The 18816-nt window shown below is 40.1% G+C and overlaps 1 protein-coding gene across 1 annotated transcript in view; it reads left to right on the forward strand.

Moving 5' to 3' along the window:
* Positions 1–18816, forward strand: part of megf6b (multiple EGF-like-domains 6b) — a 62677-nt gene that overhangs the window by 30178 nt on the left and 13683 nt on the right. Inside the window, exons 6-17 of the mRNA XM_040159002.1 lie at positions 1027–1149; positions 8336–8458; positions 11767–11892; positions 12751–12873; positions 13413–13535; positions 13654–13791; positions 14758–14880; positions 15123–15245; positions 16374–16544; positions 17562–17693; positions 17806–17934; positions 18038–18166. Of these exons, the coding sequence (XP_040014936.1) occupies positions 1027–1149; positions 8336–8458; positions 11767–11892; positions 12751–12873; positions 13413–13535; positions 13654–13791; positions 14758–14880; positions 15123–15245; positions 16374–16544; positions 17562–17693; positions 17806–17934; positions 18038–18166 (1563 nt within the window). The remainder of the gene's footprint in view (positions 1–1026; positions 1150–8335; positions 8459–11766; positions 11893–12750; positions 12874–13412; positions 13536–13653; positions 13792–14757; positions 14881–15122; positions 15246–16373; positions 16545–17561; positions 17694–17805; positions 17935–18037; positions 18167–18816) is intronic.

Genomic DNA, 18816 nt, shown 5'->3' on the forward strand with positions numbered 1-18816 from the left:
TATAAAGCAATTTTCTGTGCATTCGTACTCTTCCCGCTATACAGTAACTCTCTTCTTTTATGGACATGGAGAGAGTTTACAAGCCGATTAGTGCTCCATCCTGATTTTCTCCATGGCTTTTCGGTCCAAGATTCCTTCTGCTGGCATTGCAAATGAAACAGGCCAGTGTAATGAAGTTTAAAACTCCGCCGTGAGCAAAATCTCTCCTGACAAATTCCCATGTGAACAAAATTTAACGTTGGTGCATCAGTGTCCTGAAACTGCAGTGTAAAACCGAACACCACATTAAAACTTTCATTCTCAATTTCAGTATCTCCTGATTATGCAGAATCTCTTCAGCTCAAATTATGGGATACGCTGAACTGTCAGCACCTGTATCAGACCCGAGTCATTATGTGTGGTTTGGGAACTGAGGGGAAAGATTTTATCTTGTTTAGCTGATGACAGCTTTGGAAGCATATGTAGCTGATGGAAAGGAAATGGAAAAACTGTGACTTCTTGTGGAAGTGTTGTTGAGGGTCTTGCATTCCTGACAAATGGTAGTCCTGGTTCATGTTAGAGGAAGAACAATGAGGACAACATGCTTACTGCTCCATATTTCCTCCTGTCCCACTCAATTTATCACTTGATATATTTTTATTCTATTTTGGGTATATTGTTTATTTTTCCTTTAATTTTCCTTGAAGCTGGTACTGAGGAGACAAGTTTAGGGATGGAAACAAGACCCACAGTTTCCGACAGTAATTTTCATGAATTTCCGGGCAATTGAACATTTTCCGCACTCTCATAAGTTAGATACAAATGTATTCATGGAAGACATTTTTTAAACTTAATCAGACTGATATGAATAGGAAGATGCATTCTTTGTTAATCTTAGCTGCTCAAGAACAAAGCCCAGTGCTGTTTTTAAACAAAACACGAAGCATTTCAAACATATTTGACTGTTTTACTGACTGTCTAATTTCTGTTCCTGGCTGCTGTTTTAATGGCAGCCCGATTAACGCTGTCCTTGCTTCTCCCTGTCAGATGTGAATGAGTGTGAGGAGACCAATGGAGGCTGTGAGGCTTTCTGTTGTAACACCATTGGAAGTTTCTACTGCAGGTGTCCTCATGGACAAAAACTGAATGAAGACGGCAAAACATGTCAAGGTGAGTACTCTTTTGTATTTGGTTGTTGAGCTGGGCTGTTTATCAATTTAAAGGTTCCCGCCCTGAATTTTACACATGAACATCACTTTATTTGTCATGAATAGTAGATTTAGCCTCTAAACAGATAATATCTTATAATAATGTATATATAATGTCTACTGTGGCTCTGGAGGAACTTTGACTGTCAGTCAGAGAATCAGAGTTATCTCAGTTGTCTGTGTGTTACAAACTGGGGTTTTTAAGACATTAGTTAAACTTTATTTGTATAGCACCTTTAGTACAGGTTAGTGTAATTCAAAGTTCTTTACAGATCACTGACAATTCAAATATAAACAGTAAAACAATGAGACTGATGCAGGCAAGAAATAAAAATGAAAAAAAAGTGAAAAAGTAATAATAAAACCTATAAAAAGATTTTTAAAAGGAATAATAATAAATCAAACTTGACAAAATAGAGAAAAAAAGAAATGACAAATACAATCGATGAGAAGATGTAGAACATATTAAAACATGAATGCAATCAAATACAAAATAAAATTATAAAATTAAATTGATATTGGCCATAAAACATTCTTATCAAAAGCCTAGGTTTTAAGTTTGCATTTAAAGATATCAGCTGTTCTCAGATCCTCAGATAGACTGTTCAACAACTGACTGGAACAACTAAAAGACTTGTGCCAGACGACCTGAGAGATGGTCCTGATTCATAGATTGGAAGCATATCAGATATGTCGGCTGGTGTGAGACCATGAAGTGCTTTAAAGACAAGTTAAAGAATTTTAAAGTCAATACGGAAACCGACAGGCAACCAGTGTAAAATCTTTCAAATAGGTGTAAGGTCTTCTCTCCCTCTGGTCTTAGTCAGAACTCGGGCAGCAGAGTTCTGAATCACTAGTAACTGACATAACTGTTTTGGGTAAACCAGATTTGAGAGCATTACAACAGTCTAGCCTGCTTGATACAAAAGCATTTTAGTGCATTAGTCTCTGTGCCCCTCAGAGGGAGAAATGGCTGCTCTGAAGCTATATTTTTGAGATGATAACAAGCAGTTTTGAAATGAGAGACAATATCAAGTTGCATCATGAGGAATGTCGATTTTGACCAAATTTATTTATTTATTTATTTTCTTAAATAAAGTCCCCCTCTAACTTTATTGAAGTGCAATACTTAATCAATGGAGTGCCCCTTTAAAATCAATATTATGTTACCAGATATGACAGGAGATATACAGGGGTTCTGGTTATCATACTGTAAACTTTTAATGTTGTCTGATAGAGCTTTTTTGATGTTAATCAGCTGTTCTAGCTGAGTAATTTCTATCTTTCTGTTTGGTCATCAACCCACATTACTGGTAATGTTTTCTTAAAATGTTCCGTGTGTAAATATCTTCTAAACACACAAACATTCATCCCCAAGATATTGGCGCACTATAGAAATATTACTTGGGAAATGGCCAATATAATTTACAGACCGAATTGATAGCGTTTAATTTTACTCGCAAGTCTCACCTCACTCTAATTGAGGTTTGTGTCCTTACCATCCTACATTAACAAGAGTGACAAAATGTCTTTGGTCTTTTCTTCTGTATTCATTTGCTCATATTTATGTTGCCATTTATGGAGTTTCGTTTTCATTTTTATGTGTGACTCGGTGAATGTCGATCCTGCACTCAGTGAACATCAAAACCGGATCATTTTAACTCAATTGAAACACAATTGATAAAATAATTTTGGCTTTTGCTGTTTTTATAGCTCAGACTACGTGAGGAAAGAAGTGTAGCTAACAGTCTATCAAGAAGCCCATGGTCTCTGAACCACAGTTCACCAAAACTAAGCTTCTTCCCAACATTTTCCCATGATTTTTCCTTTTGCTCCATCATAGTTTGATGTTTCTGATTAGAGGACTCTTTGCGAGTGGTTGGTTTAATCAGAATAATGATTCCTCTGTGCAGCAGCCAAGTCTAGAGGAGAAGCTGGAGTACTCTGCAGCATGACTGTCTGGTGGAGGAACCAGTGAGAGATCTGATGCAGGTCACGGTTATTAGGAGGGTTGATGGGAACGTTGTCACAGCTGGCTTTCATAGATATCTGCCCCTCGCCACGGGTGTATATTGGATGAAAACAGCTACCCGCAGCATTAATGTCCTAATTGTCTGTAATTGGCAGGAGTATTAACAGAGGTAAAAGAAGCTGGATGGATGTTGTGGATATTTAAGTTAGTGCTGCATGTGTGGCACGGCATCTGTAGCGAGTGAGCAGCTTTCCTTATTCATCGCGGCCTGAAGCCGGGCCGCAGCGCAGAGCCCATATTAGTCAGGATGAGAGACAACATGTATTCAGTTAGCTGTTAAGAATAAATGATTCTGGGGAGTTGGACTGTACGCAACCACATTAATACTTTGGGGGATTCCTGTCCTTGGCAACATGCAAACTTTTTTCAATGGAAGACATCTGCTGCGGGATGTTAATATGCTGATACTTCTGGCATCGACAAGATATGAACAAGTACATCTTTTGTTCAGTACGGACAAAAACAAAAACAAATTTACGATTTAATCCCTTGTGAAGAGTTCACAACATATAAGCTCCTGGTCAAATTCCATTTTATTTATGCATTTATTTATTCCTTTATGTTTAATTTTGTATGAATAAGCAGCATTGATACAAATGGCAGTGATTGGTGTAGAAGAGGCCAGCATCAACCGCTGTCATGCTAAGTGCAGTGTAGCACTGTCAACATTTTAGCGTCATGCCAAATGAACTGTACAGCTCAGACCAACACGACCGGGAAGGTGGGAGTAATGGTCTGCCGGTTCTCCCCACCATTCGTAATAGTGAGAAACGTCTTCCAGAATCAACAGGCATTATATGCTCTTGTTGACCCTGAGAGCAGGATGGTTAAGGAAAAACACGTCACCGTTGCGAGGTTCTATCCTGGATTTTTCTGGAATTTTGTGCAGACTTTTTTTTTCTTTTTTTTTTTACTCTGGTGAGTTATTTTATAATTGTGGCTCTGAGCCTATCTGCTGTCTTCCATGCTTGCGTGAGCTGCTTTCTCTCCTCACCTGGCTGGCATCATTGTCCTCATAATTCTGGTGTCTGCACAAATATGCATTTTACGTGCGATGTGTGCAGAGCTGTGAATATGTTGGCATGTGGTCTCACAAAAAGGATCTGTATCAGTTTCTGCTGGTCTGGCTGTGCGTGAGTACACCTCAGAGGGTTGTGGCCTGATGTAATGACAGTGCGGGTGTATGTTACAGAAAGCTTTAATGTTACACTGTGAAGAGGAAACGTCATAAGAACAGAATCTCATAGTCCCTGCCTGTTGCAGAGGTCTCTACGGGCCATTTCTGTTCAGATGAGGGAAGTGATCATGATCATGAAAACGCTTTGCGCTATAAGAGCTCTATAAAGTGCTGTCGTGGTCCTGGTGCTGTGTTTTAGATGTATGCGTTGGCAACAGATGAGAGAGCACAGCGCTTAGCTCCTGAATAGACAATTTCACTGCAAGGCTCATTCCTTTCTCAGATGTTTGGATTAAAAACAGTGAATTTGACTCCTGGCACAAATTTGGCATACCTATGGTGTCAGTTTTTTTTTTTCTTTTTTAATTCATGTCAATAACAAAATAAAAAACTAGAAACACATTGTTTAGTCTGTTCACATTTTTTTTATTATCCAACACTTGAATGATGTCCAGTCATAAATCCTCACTTTTTATCACAAAATATTCTTTGAAGAGATATGTAGTAATATGTAGAAAATCACTTGAGGGAAAGAAAGAACTCACTGCTTGCTGGTAAAATTCAATGAAATAGTTATTTGTAGTTCATGCAGTACTGGATGTACCTTTAGTGTAAGAGGGAGTTTAGTGTGGGGACAAGGGGGAAAGAGAGAGAGGTGGGAAATGTGATGGGCATTTCGCTTTGGTAGATGGGAGGGTGAAACAGAGGGAGATGGAGAGAGGGAGGGAGACAGAAAAATCAGGAGGCAGTGTGTATAAGAACTAGTTACCATGTTACTTCAGAGCAGGGGTCTTTACTGGAGAACTCATTCATTAAATAGTTCATAGTTAATATCCCAAACAAAAATATTGAGATACTTTTGTTTTTTAAAGTAGATTTTTAAGCATTTTTGAAAGGTAAAATCTTACTTTGAATATTTTGTGAGACTCCAGCCATGACTCTGTCATCAGGATGGTGGATTTTCCTCTTGGTATCAGTTGAAGTGATGGCATGTCTGACATCTGCTGCAAACTATCCACAAAGCTACTACAGAAGGATTTGCTATAGGCCACACTGTTACCATGGATACCATGGCTACAACCTGGGCTACCTGGAGGCAGGTAGGTGCTGATAACATAGCCAAAATGCAGGTGAAGCTGAACTGAGGGTCCATTTTCAAGAGGGGTAGTTTGTAAAAAATACAGTGGGGTCCAAACATCTGAGACCACTCTCCCATTCGCGAATGGGAGAGTGGTATGTATGTGCACTGTGAACTGTATGTGCACTTTCCACATCATTTTTATATAGAGTAGGACTTACGGTAGTCAGAGTATTTGTCAGTGCTGGGTCATGAGTCAGGCAGACTGGTTAATCAGCGCCGCTGATAATGAGTCTCTTCTACGCGCTGTCTGGCGCTGCCAAGATAACTTAGTCTCTTTTATCAACAGAGATTAGAGCACATGAAAACATTAACTATGAATCATGAAACACGCTTTGTAGTGCTAATACAAACAGGGCTAGATACCAGATATACTCCCGACCGATTATGTCAATATTATTATGACTGAATACTTCTTGTTTGGCACGTTAGGCATGCAGCACTCAGGGATAAATGCACACAATGAAACATGTTTTACATTTATTACTACCATATTGATGATAATCCCTCTGATCTGCTGCTTTACTTAGATGTCATTCCTGGAGCTAAATCAAGACTGTTCAGAAATAATTTATCTTCTGCTTACAATAAACAAATCACCTATCGGAAACCAACCAAAAACAGTTTTCCATGAAGATGACACGATGCTGTAGGTTGGTGCGGGCAGAGAATTAATGTTCCTTCTGAGAAAGCCAACGGCTGCTGAGGCTTTGGCTCCGAGCTGGAGAGGGATCATGTTCTGGACGTAGAAAAACCAGGCTGGAGGGGATTTACTGACTGTGCACTGTAGTCGACAGAGGCACAGCAGCTCCACAACGTTGGAGACCTTTCATGAAAAACCAAACCAAAGGACGGCGTGCAGCGGGGATGGAAAAATGAGAGGAGGGCTCGTGCCAGCTTTCCTGGATGAAGAGAAGCTGAAGTCTGGCAGCAGAGAGATGAAGAAAAGGAAAGTTTAGAAGCTCATATCTGCCCCAAACAATATATTTTAATACGTTGTGGGATATTATTGGGAGAAGATGGGTTCAGCGGAAGAATTGATAAACCCACTGTATGCGTCCTGCCCAGCACCAAAAAGCAGACAGACACGGTTAGAATCTAGCTTGTGAACATACTGGAGCATTTAGCAGCTAAAAAGCCAGATATTTCCCTCCGGAGATGGTGGACACCAAAAACAGAAAAGGAGAGAAAATACTGGACTCGCATTCAGAGCTAAATACGTGCAGATGTTGCACCATATCTGCTGTATGTGTTAATAAGCAACTGTTTGCTAATGGGTTTGCAATGTCAACTTGACAGAATTTGGCACAGTTATTGTTCTCCAGTTGGGTGGTTAAAAAGGATATGTACAGTGCATATAGATATACAGATATACAGTCATGACAGTGCAGCTGTGTATCAATGCATCCATTATCAATAACTATAAATCCTTTGTAGGGTTGCTGTCGCAACTTACATTGTGCAAGAGGCAGGGTGCACCCTGAACAGGTCGCCAGTCTATTATGGGGTGGAGACAACAATTCAAAATCATATTCACATTTATGGGCAATTTAAAATTTCCTATTTCCGCTAACAAGCACGTCTTTGGTCCGTGGGAGGAAACTGGTCTCTGTGGCAAGATATAGAGGCAACTGTATACGTGTATTTATGTGCAAATTATTCACCCCACTAATGGTACAAGACTGTCTATGTATTCTTTGGAGTGTTTACTGTTTGACTTTTTTACAGCTCAGTGCTAGGACAATGTGTGGTCTGTGGCTAGACAGTCCATCTCACAAGAGTTTGTAATAAACAACACTTTAAAAAAACAAGTCACTTAAATAAAAGTAATATTCCCAATATTACGCCACTACTTAATAAAACCAGCCCTTTTCTCACAGGAATTCCTCTGAATTCTTGAAATAGCTTGTTGCTGGAAGTAGTTGCCTGGAGTCAGGGCTGTACTGAACAACACATTTCTCAACCAGACATTTAACTTGGCGTCTTTTCTGATGTGTTAGCAGTTTTTGCAGACCTCATTCAGCAGCCAGAAGCCATTCACACTCACCTTTTTAATGTGTCTTGTCACTTGTTTCATTCAGCAACATTCCCAGTAACTCCTCAGATAATTTCAGTAATGTTGAAGCAAACAGGTGACTTGTCAGTGGCTTGGAGGGGAGGTGGGTTTGAGTTCATGTCCTAATTTTCCTGATGATGATGATGGCGGCAGACGGGCAGTTAGCAGAAGTCCAAACAGTCAGCTCAGATCTCACAGGGGGTCTGCAGTGGAACTCAGAAAACAATTTATTAGTCTTTGACCCCTAAAATAAGAAGTGTTTAGGAGCACGGCTTGTTTCATTAGAAATCTGGTCACACAGTGAGGCAGTCATGTTTCACTCACCACTACTTTCTCAGATGAAGAACCCCTTTCTTTTATTTGTTTATAATCTCAACGCTCGGCTGAGAGGAATGTGAATGTTTTGCATCCTCTGATATAAGCTTCCATATGTTTGCTGCACACCGGGGACTTCGACAAGAAGCAAAGGAATTTAAATTTGGTTTTAAATGTTCGGTAGTTGCTACCACATGGGGGATTTGTTTGTTTGAGCTGCAAAGCACTTGTAGAATACTTTCCCTTCTCATCCATCATCTCCTTTCTTCTCGGAATACATTTTTATCCTAAAGGCTGCATTACATTCCGCTCTCAGCTTGGCTATTTCTCATAAAGAGGGGATTTGGGCAAATTACACTAATTTCTCTCCTGTCTCTCTCCTACTGCCTGTTTCTTTCTTTCTCTTTTCTCCCTCCCTCCTTCCCTACAGATATTGATGAATGCCAAGTCCATAATGGAGGCTGCCAGCACCGATGTATTAACACCAGGGGCTCCTACTACTGCGAATGCTACCCGGGCTCTCGCTTGCATGTGGATGGCCGCACCTGCCTCGGTGAGTAACGTTACAGTTTTGTGGCAGTCGTTGTATTTTTCAACTTCGAAAAAAGAGCATGAGTTGGAACTCTGAAATAATAACACTAAGTAGTGTCTAAGCATCATTTGTCAAGAGGATGTGACTAAAGCTACAATTATAGCACTATATTTGTCAGGTGGGCTGCATCCATATGAAAAAGCTGCACATACACATACAGTACATGCAAGTAGTGCCAATGAAAAACATGAAAGCACAAAATTTTAAAAACACAAGATCAATTAACAACTACACCATGTGGAATGATTTGAGGAACAGTATGAGGGTGCTTTGTAAAGTTACCTCACTTCAATATCTGCATAAACAATGAAACTCTGTTTTTGAGGCCTGGGCTGCTGGAAGGTTGCAAGTCTTTATTGTGAGTATTATTTTTTGAAGTTTGGCCACATGTGCTTTTTTGACATGCGTGCTTAATCATGTAAATCACATTCATGATGTTGCAGTAGATGATCCCTTTGAGTCTGACAAAAAGTCCTATCGTGAGATGGTATAACTAACATTGGCGGGTAAAGCCACATTGACTACAGTTTGTGCCTTTTTAATTCCCTTTAGTGTGTAACTTGGAGAAGCTGTTTCCTGTGAGTGAATCAGCTCCTTGCTTTCCTGGAGAACATTTGTACTAGGACTGCAACCAACAATTTTTTTCATTATCTGAATGTCAGAAAATTTATAAAAATCACAATTTCCCAAAGTCCAAGTTGTTGTCATTAAATTGCTTGTTTTGCTTCACCAATAGTCCAAAACGCAAAGATATTCAGTTTATGATCACATAGGACAAATTAAAGCATCAAATCCTCAAATGAATGACCAAGTTTTTGGTATTTTTTGGTATTTTTGCTTGAAATGTTTGATTGGACGACCCCCATCTCTCTGTCTTTGTTTGCTGTCATCTCGCTAATGTCTACTATTTTAAAAGACAAAAAAGAGCCTCTAAAATATTGGCTCTTCTAACTGATTAACTGACTAATCGTTTTAGCTCTAGTTTGTACAATGCATTTTATAATTTGACTGTATCTATACTTAGAATAAAGGCCTATATCCTCACTGTTCCTTTTTAATCTATCAAGAGCAAATACATTTGTTTTTTGGTGGAAAAACAAATGTACGGACCGGTTCTAGACATTCCCCTTTGTTAATTTGTTTGAATTTGTCCTGCAGAGCCTCTCCTACCCCCCTCACTACAAAATCTCTCTAGATACATACAGTATATAAATAGATACTGTTTTAAAATATGTAAATGCACGAGATACAGCTTAATTGTATCAGATGGAAATAATGGGCCCGTGTTTAAAAAAAAAAAAAAAAAAGAAGAAGAAAAAAAAGAAAGTGTTTCCACGTGGGGCTTAGATCACATGATTGGGGTCTTCCTGTATCACACTGATGAAATGTTCTCCTGATTACCAAGCAAGCCTGATGAAGCAAGTGCTATTTTTTGCTATTCCAATTGCAGAAACGGTCTAAGTAAATGTAAATTAATTCTAAACTAGTCCAAAGCAATTTTTTTTTTGGTTTGTTGTGCTGTAAGCCTCCTTTTAAAGTTTTGACTCTTCGCCGTTGCCTGTGCTTGACCAGCACCTGACTGCATGATACTGCTGTGTAGAGAATTTCAGATCTGGATAGCTGTTTAATAAACCTTTTGGTGAGATACTTTTGTTAACTACTGTTTCCAAGATAAAGAATTAACTTTGAATCTCAAGCCAACAAACACATTTTTATTGGACTTGCATGAACAAGTGAAAGGTCTTCACTCTGGGATTGTTTTAATTATGACAAAGACAATATCAGGAAAAACAATAAATAATTTTTTAATCTTGACATAATGTAGTATTTACAGTACAACAAAGTGACACAATTATTTTGAGAGAAGATGGAAAACCATGGTCTCCCTGCCTCTGTTTAGTTGTGAATCTAGCCTTTCCCAATGTTAAATTCTGCTTTTGTGTTATTTAAATGCTCAAATAAGCTTTACGTCCTTAAATCTGTGTATTATCCCGCCACTCTTGACCTCTGCAGTATTTACTTGGTACCTCTACAATGTTTCTGTCGTGCCAGATAAATTAGCTTTGAGTTTTCAGAATAGCTGATAGTGAAAAGAGTATAAACCTGGCACTGGTTTATGCAGCCAGGAATGTATACAGTGTGTCCTGTCTGACATTTAGAGTGGAAATCATTGTGTGTTTCTTGGCTTCATAAAGCAAAGTTGTTTCATTGTTGTATAGAGCAGATGCTGTAGCTGGGACCCAACTGTCCCCGAGAGCCTCTTGTTTGACAGCTGTTGCATGAAGAAATGACTGATTGCACTAATTATCACAGTGCACATGTGGATCGACCAAAGCATTTTTGTGAGGCTGCATATCCGTCGTGTTAAAACTGTGCAGAGGCGAGCTGCAAAAGGTATCCATGTTCACAATGAATCTGGTACTGAAATCAACTCTGAAATCTTTCTTTCCATACAACGATTGAGTAAAAGGATTTTTTTTTTTTTCATATTTGCACTATGCACCAGATAGAATGACACCCGACAAACTGGATAAAGGACAGCACATACCAATCGGCACAGAGTCATGGGGAGACGAAGAGGAGCAGATGTCCTCAAATCAATTCAATCTCAGCTCTGCTTGTCTTATCCAGCTCTTGATCTGCCAGCAGAGGTCAGATGTATCCCACACACTTAGCATGTGGCTGAATAATATTTGAGCTGGAAACCACTTTGCGGTTTGACATGTACTTGTGATGGGTGGATCTTGACTCCAGCCTTTGAGTACGAAAAACACCATCTTTTAGAGCGCCAGGCTGTTCAGCCTCTACCTGTTGTTTTCTCTGAAGAGATGGGAGTCCAGCCCGTCTGCTGGGGTTTCATCCGTTGCTACGCGGAAGGGAAACGCAGACAGAAAGACGATTGAGCTGGCTTTGCCGAGTGTAGCCCACCACAGAGGCCCTGCCGTTCAATTCTCTCAGTGATTTTTGGCCGTTTTGTGGGGATTGATCTCTCATGGCTTAGATCATAGCAATTCTCAGAGGCATTCTCCAAACGTCATGTAGGAATGTCGGTACAGCGGTCATGACCTCTCTGAGAACGAATCCTGTAGATGTGACACTGAAAATCAAAATTCAGAAAGACTAGTATGAAACTGCAGTTTGGACATTTGGAAACTGATCTTTTTCTGCATGGTTTCCTAATTTTTCTCATTCTATGTTACTGCCTCCGTTTCTGTCCCTGCATCTTTTTGTAATGTCACTTAGCTTTTCCTTTTTTTTTGCCTTCCCAGCCGTCCATTCCTGTGCCATCAGCAATGGAGGATGTGAACACTACTGTATGCAACAGTCTGCCGCTCATTTCCACTGTCGCTGCAAGCCAAATTACGTGCTGGCAGAGGATGGCAAGCACTGTAAATGTGAGTGCCCATGTTTCCAGACGCTGGTGTAAGGCAACACTAACTACACATCAACACACGACAAAGGACAGAAAGGAAGAATAACAAATGTACGGCTGACTGAGGAAAGAGTGCCAATAAAACTGAGTACTTTGGAAGACTATGAAGGTGTGATTCTGAAGATTTGATCATAACATCAAAAACACATTGCCTGCCTCTGCTGCCAGTTTTAATTATCTGACATGATGTCTGTGCTGGAGCAGGATTAGCTGTCACTCAGGGGTTCAGACATTAAATTAAAGTGAATCACAGCAGTCTTCTTTATTTGTTTTTTTTGTTTTTGACGTCCTTGGCCCTTTTCATCTCTCCAATCTCTGAGGCCATGCGGTTTAGCATGTTTCTCGGAGCAGTGGGAAATTATACATATATGTATTTTGAATTACTGTCTTTTAGATGCTTTTACTTTGTAATTGTTGGCTGTGAACAGCTTCCTCTAATTTCTGCAGAACTGAAGGTTCTCATCCCAGACGCCGGACAGGCTTACATAAGTCATACACACACACAGGAACGCACACACACACACACACACACACACAAACACACGCACGCACGCCCGCACACACACACACACACACACACACACACACACACACACACACACACACACACACACACACACACAACTATGCAGAGAGAACAATAAAGAGACAAGGTGGAGGTGAAGAGTGGCAGTGTGGATTTAAGCTCTCCACATCCTCTGAAGTAAGATGTAGAGAGTCAGCTTTTACAGGTTTTTCCACTGCTGTGCCAGAAGCCTTCCCTACTTGACTGACACCATGTGGATTTGCTGTTCGAGTGTGTGTGCTTTTTGTGTTACAGTGCAGAACCCCTGCGCAGATCAGAACGGAGGCTGTATGCACGAGTGTCGAGTTGATGGTGGCAAGGCTCACTGTGACTGTAAAGCTGGTTACATCCTGGCTGAAGACGGGAAAACCTGTGAAGGTAGTTCCACCACTAACAATAATAATGACTTTATAATGGTTATTAATGGAGCTCAGAGTAAATTGAGTGTTGAGCAGAAACGTATAGAAGATAGTCCAAAAAAAAAAATCCCACCACACTTAGTAGCTTAAATTGTTCAGTCAACTGAAGTCTCCAAATTCAATCACTAAAAATGAAAATGAATTTGAGAGACAATTTGGTCAGAAATACCGTAGAAATACAGCTCATGAAAAGCTCATACAGCTCATGTTATAAATGATTAGAAAGAATGTGGCTTTTAAGAAAAAAAGTAGGACTTTGTCAGTCATTCATTTTGTCAGTTAGTGGAAAGATGAGGCAAAATCTGAAGCCGTTTCCACTGCCAGTGTCAACTAATACTGAGTTTCAAGAGTGTGAAAGATGGTTTTTAGGTGCAGAAATGGATTTGATTTGTGAGAAACACGTGGTAGCGAATGTAAATTAAATTGTGCTGAACTGATGCATTTCTCCTTATAATTCAGTGCTTTGTTTTGTTTTTTTAAACATATACTTTGTCACAGATATTGATGAGTGTGAGACAGAAGAAGCCAACTGTGCTCATGGCTGCCACAACACTCTGGGTTCTTACACCTGTGTTTGTAACACTGCCTATGAGCTGGGATCTGATGGAAAACAGTGTTACAGTCAGTTTAAATCCTCTTACCTCAGTATTATTACGTGCATACTGTATATTTAGTTGGTACGAGATATTTCAGCCCTTTAATCAACACGCATGCTTATCTCAACGTGAACTTGTGACAGGAATTGAGATGGAGATCGTGAACAGCTGTGAGAACGACAACGGCGGCTGTTCGCACCACTGCCAGCATTCAACCAGTGGGCCCGTCTGCTCCTGTAACCGTGGTTACAGACTAGATGACGACCTTAAAACCTGTGTTGGTAAGAAATCGTAAATCACAATGTCACATGGACTAATAACCGGGCTTATAACAAGATATAATGCATTCTGATGCATTCGATTGGCACTCAAAAAACTTCACAAAAACACCTTATTGAATCATATAATAAGTGATGTTTTATGTATTAGTGTTAATGACTGATTAAGACTAGCACTGGGTTCAGACCTACGGTTTCATTTTGGATCTGGTTCTTTTTTTTAAACTCCAATTTAATGGCTTGTTATTTTATTATGTGAGCTTTTCAACATATCGTTGCAGCTTAAAATATATATACCTCTATACAGAGGTGTCATTTAAATTATTGAGAGCTAAAACAAGAATATATTTGATAAGGGATTCAAATGGATTTGGATTCAATGGTTTTTCTGAGCCACATCCTACCTACAGGAGGATGTCACATTGAAACTAAAGTTGTGCACTGTAATTCCCAATGTAACTCCCAGTGACTCCCCTTACAATGTACTATAACTATAGATAAGTGTGTAAAAGTCCTTTCTAATGTTGCCAGTATTACTGCATTGGACAGCTCGGTCGGTGTAAATGATCACCCAATGCGACTTGTGCCAGGAAAACTAAAAGAAAATTGGGAGGCTATGGAGCACCCGAAGTACCGATTTTTAAAAAAAAATCTTGTGTGTACAAGTTTAAGGAAAAATCTTTCTTTACTTTAGTGAATTTATAGGTCTCTCATCTATGATGCCAAAAATGCTCTTTTGGTCAGGAGGTGGAGGATAATATTCTCTGTAGTTTTTGGCTTTAGAATACCGGAGTGAACATTTACTTCCAAGTCAGAGTTTGTAAAGGAAAAAAGTTTAGTACTATACCCTCAAGTTGCAACTTTGACCTTAACTGGCTGTTAAACCTGTAAAATTTACATTATCTCTTAAAAAGTCTCTCCCTACACTTGGATCATAATCTGTGTCTCCCTGCTTGTTGTGTTTGGCAGACGTCGACGAGTGTGGAGAGCAGAGCTCCTGCTGCGAGCAGGACTGCACCAACTACCCCGGGGGTTATGAATGCTACTGCTCCGCAGGATACAGGCTCAACTCGGACGGATGTAGCTGCGATGGTATGTTTAGCTCTAACAAAAAGTCAAAAAGGTGGTTGGCGCTCACACTATTTTGAGAGAGAATAATTTATTTCTGTTGAACTGGGGTGAGTTCCAGTTTGACTCATAGGTCTCAATCTTGACTTTGTTTTGGTGGAACGTTTAAAGTGATCACCGTTCATCTAAATAGCTTTGATTTTTCTCAGCATCTCCTCTTGATGAGGGAAAAGCACTTGAGTCTGTGCTGTGTCTGTGTTGTTTAGATGTAGATGAGTGTCTGGCTGCTAATGGCGGCTGTGATCACACATGCCAGAACAGTGCAGGTTCCTTCCAGTGCTTCTGCCGCCGGGGTTTCCGTCTGGACGAGGACCGGCAATCCTGCATCCGTGAGTATCAGCAATCAGGGCAGGGAGAGGGGGCAAGTGGGAACCACATCAGACACATGCCGACAGAAAACCTGGATGCTGTTGCTGTCGTACTGCAAAAAACATCCTGTGCATCGAGTCATTCACTCTAGACTATGAGAGTTGAAGAGAACTCTCTACACTTGGGCTGGATTTTTCTAGTTTGAGATGTATTATATAAAAACATGAAGCTTGAACTCATTTTTTTGTAATAGAAATTGTTCTTTTTGAACAAACCATTCTGAACTGGCTCACAGTTTGAGACCACAACTGGAAAACAATAAGATACGGCCGCAGGTAAAGTAGTAGTGCCAGCCAATAACCACAGTAGCTTTTGATTTACAGGCATTTTTTTATGGCAGAGGTTTTGACATGTCAAAGTAGTAAAAGCCCAGCTGTTAATAATAACAATAACAATGGTTCTGTTCTATTCAAGTGTCCCAGTAAGCCATGACAGTGTGACAGTGAGCCAGCAGGAACAATACAAGGACCCTGGAGATGAAGCAGCTGATGGAATTCATCCATCACCCATGTTATTATTCACAGCTGAGCTTTTCCTTCAGTGTTAAACGACTATACCACTAACAGCATGTTCCATTAGAGCTGGGTATTGAGTTTTGGTGAAGCTGGAAAACCTCTCGGGGAGAAAATGTTTAATGTGCTTCACAGACATACAGAATTTGTCATAAAAATAAGGAAATCTCCCCAGCCCTCTTTAAAATCTGTCTCTTCTTAATCGATATCAATAGAAAACCTACCAACTGGGTGCCATAGTTTCCGTTTTTGCCACTTTAAAACCGGATTTTCCTGAATCAAAGTAGCATTATGTTGATATTAGTCAACCTAAGTCAAGTCAAGCTAAGAAATTTGGTTATTTCCTCTTAATTTTAAAAGCTTTTTTATTTCATGTAGTGTTTAATGTGCTACCATACCTGTTGCAAAAAAAACAAACACGTTATCTCATCAAAATGATGGATTTTTTAAACCTGTTTTGAAAAATTAGTTTTCAAAACAACATTTTGAAAAAGAGACAAAAAAGTAAATAATGTACAATTTATGTTGTTTGTATTGTGTGTAATTGACTTTCTTCCCGTCATATTTTTTTCATAGCACTAGAAGATGCAATCGAGGCCCTCTCCAGCGGAAGTGCCATCGAACTGCCTCTCATTCGCCCCCAGCTCACCTTGCTGCAGGACTACAGCCAACCTCTGGAGCGTTATGACGATTATGAAGACGACGAGGGGGAGCTGAGGGCCGAGAGTAACCTGGCAGAGAAATTTGGTCAGTTTCCTCCCAAACCATTAACCACTCGTTGTCACCAACAGGAACCTGTATCTAGGTACCTGAGAGTGACTCCCAGGAGGTGAACCTGTCTGACAGACTCATTTACTGAAGGCAGGAACAGACCTCATGGTGGGGGTTAATTACTGCGCTTCATGCTCCCAGACTTCTCGTACATACTGTAACGCCAAAGCCTCTCTGGCTGGAATGCTGAGGCCTGTATGTACCGGCAGCTGGGCGAGGTCTGAAGCAGGATGTTGAAGGCCCTGTTTTGCGTTGCCCACACTTGGTGAACTCATTTGGCAACAGATGTAGCTGAACTTTTAAAGAGCATCACCTGAACACTGACTCCAAAGCACAAATATATTTAAATGGACAATGTTTTGATCTCAGCGGAATCCTGGTCAGCTCAAAAATGTCAAAGGATTTTTGACCTGGGTCGCCTGGTGGCCTGGTAGTAAAGCACATAAATACCACATAACCTCAACATCCACGGTTCAATTCCCAGCCAGGGGACCTTTGTTACATGTCAGACCCTTCGCTCTCTGCCCTTGTTTCCTGTCTCTCTCTCCTCTGTCACTATCACAAAAAAACAACAACAAAACAGCAGACAAACAACAAATTGACCTGAGGAAGTCTATTTGAATACGTTTGTGATTTGGGGAAAAAAATGAAAAATAACAAAAACTATTAATTGATTATCAGAATAGTTGCTGGTTCATTTTCTGTAGATTGATTGATTGTAGCTCTGGATCTGTGTATAACTACGCTCCTAACTTCACTGAAAGTTGTAATAATCTTTCTTAACACAGACACAATCATAGACATCTGACATCCATTGGGAAAATCAGTGTTCTGCCCTTAAAAGTCACGCAACAGTTACTATAAATTATGTTTGCGTGGATCAAATATCATGATTAGAATTTAGATGTGATGAAAGTTAAAAGAAAATCACTTCTTAAATATGAATTGTCTGTAGACTATAAAGGGCCTCATTCATCATTCTGTGGTTTCCAGTGTGTTTGGATGACACTTTCGGGAACGACTGCAGTTTGACGTGCGACGACTGCTCTAATGGAGGGAAATGTAATCTGTGGAAAAATGGCTGCGATTGCCCCGATGGATGGACAGGCATCGTCTGCAACCAGAGTGAGGACTGGCTCAGCACACACTGACACTCCTGACACACACGTGTATCAGTTTGTAAAGTCGGTCCTGAGAGTTTAGCAGCGATAGACCCTTTTGTTGTTCACTTTCGCAGCGTGCCCCGAGGGATATTTTGGTAAAAACTGCTCATTTCACTGTAAGTGTAAAAACGGTGCCAGCTGTGATCCTGTCACTGGGAGCTGCCGCTGCCCGCCAGGAGTCAGTGGAGACTTGTGCCAGGATGGTGAGTTAGACAAGAAAAATTTTCTTCCCTTAATTTTTTTTTTTTTTTTTTTGTGAAAACATCTGAAGTTTATTATGATTTTTTTTTTTTCCCCTGTGTGTAGGCTGTCCAAAAGGCTTCTATGGAAAACAGTGCAACAAGAAGTGTAACTGTGCAAATAACGGGCACTGCCATCGAACCTATGGAGCCTGTTTGTGTGATCCTGGACTGTACGGACGCTTCTGCCACCTCCGTAAGTCCCGCTGTTCTAACATCACCAGACTCTCACCCTTGGACCTGGTCAGGAACCCAAGATCTCACTGTGAATCTTACTAGCATTGCCCTTTTCCATTCCACTTTTAACTTTGTATCCACATGCGATAAAAAGACCTTGTAAATACTCTTATTGCTGTAGTTTTCAAATCCTAAAGAGTAAATGTACTAGGGATTCACCAATCTGACTTTTTCGGTCCCGATACTGACACCTGGGCTGTGGATACTGGCCGATACCGAGTACCGATCTGATACCAATGTTTAGTTAATAAGCCCGATGCCTCACAGTGTGTGTGTATATATATATATATATATATATATATATATATATATATGTATGTGTATATGTGTGTATATATATGTGTGTATATATATATATGTGTGTATATATGTGTATATGTATATATGTGTGTATGTATATATGTATATATATGTGTGTATCTTCAAAATTATTTGTTTTTAGCTCCCTCCATGTTAGCTCTCCTTCTAGCAAAATGTACAGGTCTATGAAAATCCGCAAACTGTCACATTTGAGAAGCTGGTACCACGAAATGTTTGGTATTTATTCATTGAAAGTAACTAAAACGATTATCAAAGCAGTTGCCGGTTAAATTTATCTAATCGATTAAC

This window comes from Xiphias gladius, chromosome 21 (assembly GCF_016859285.1).
Source record: "Xiphias gladius isolate SHS-SW01 ecotype Sanya breed wild chromosome 21, ASM1685928v1, whole genome shotgun sequence".
In the NCBI taxonomy this organism is placed as follows: Eukaryota; Metazoa; Chordata; class Actinopteri; order Istiophoriformes; family Xiphiidae; genus Xiphias; species Xiphias gladius.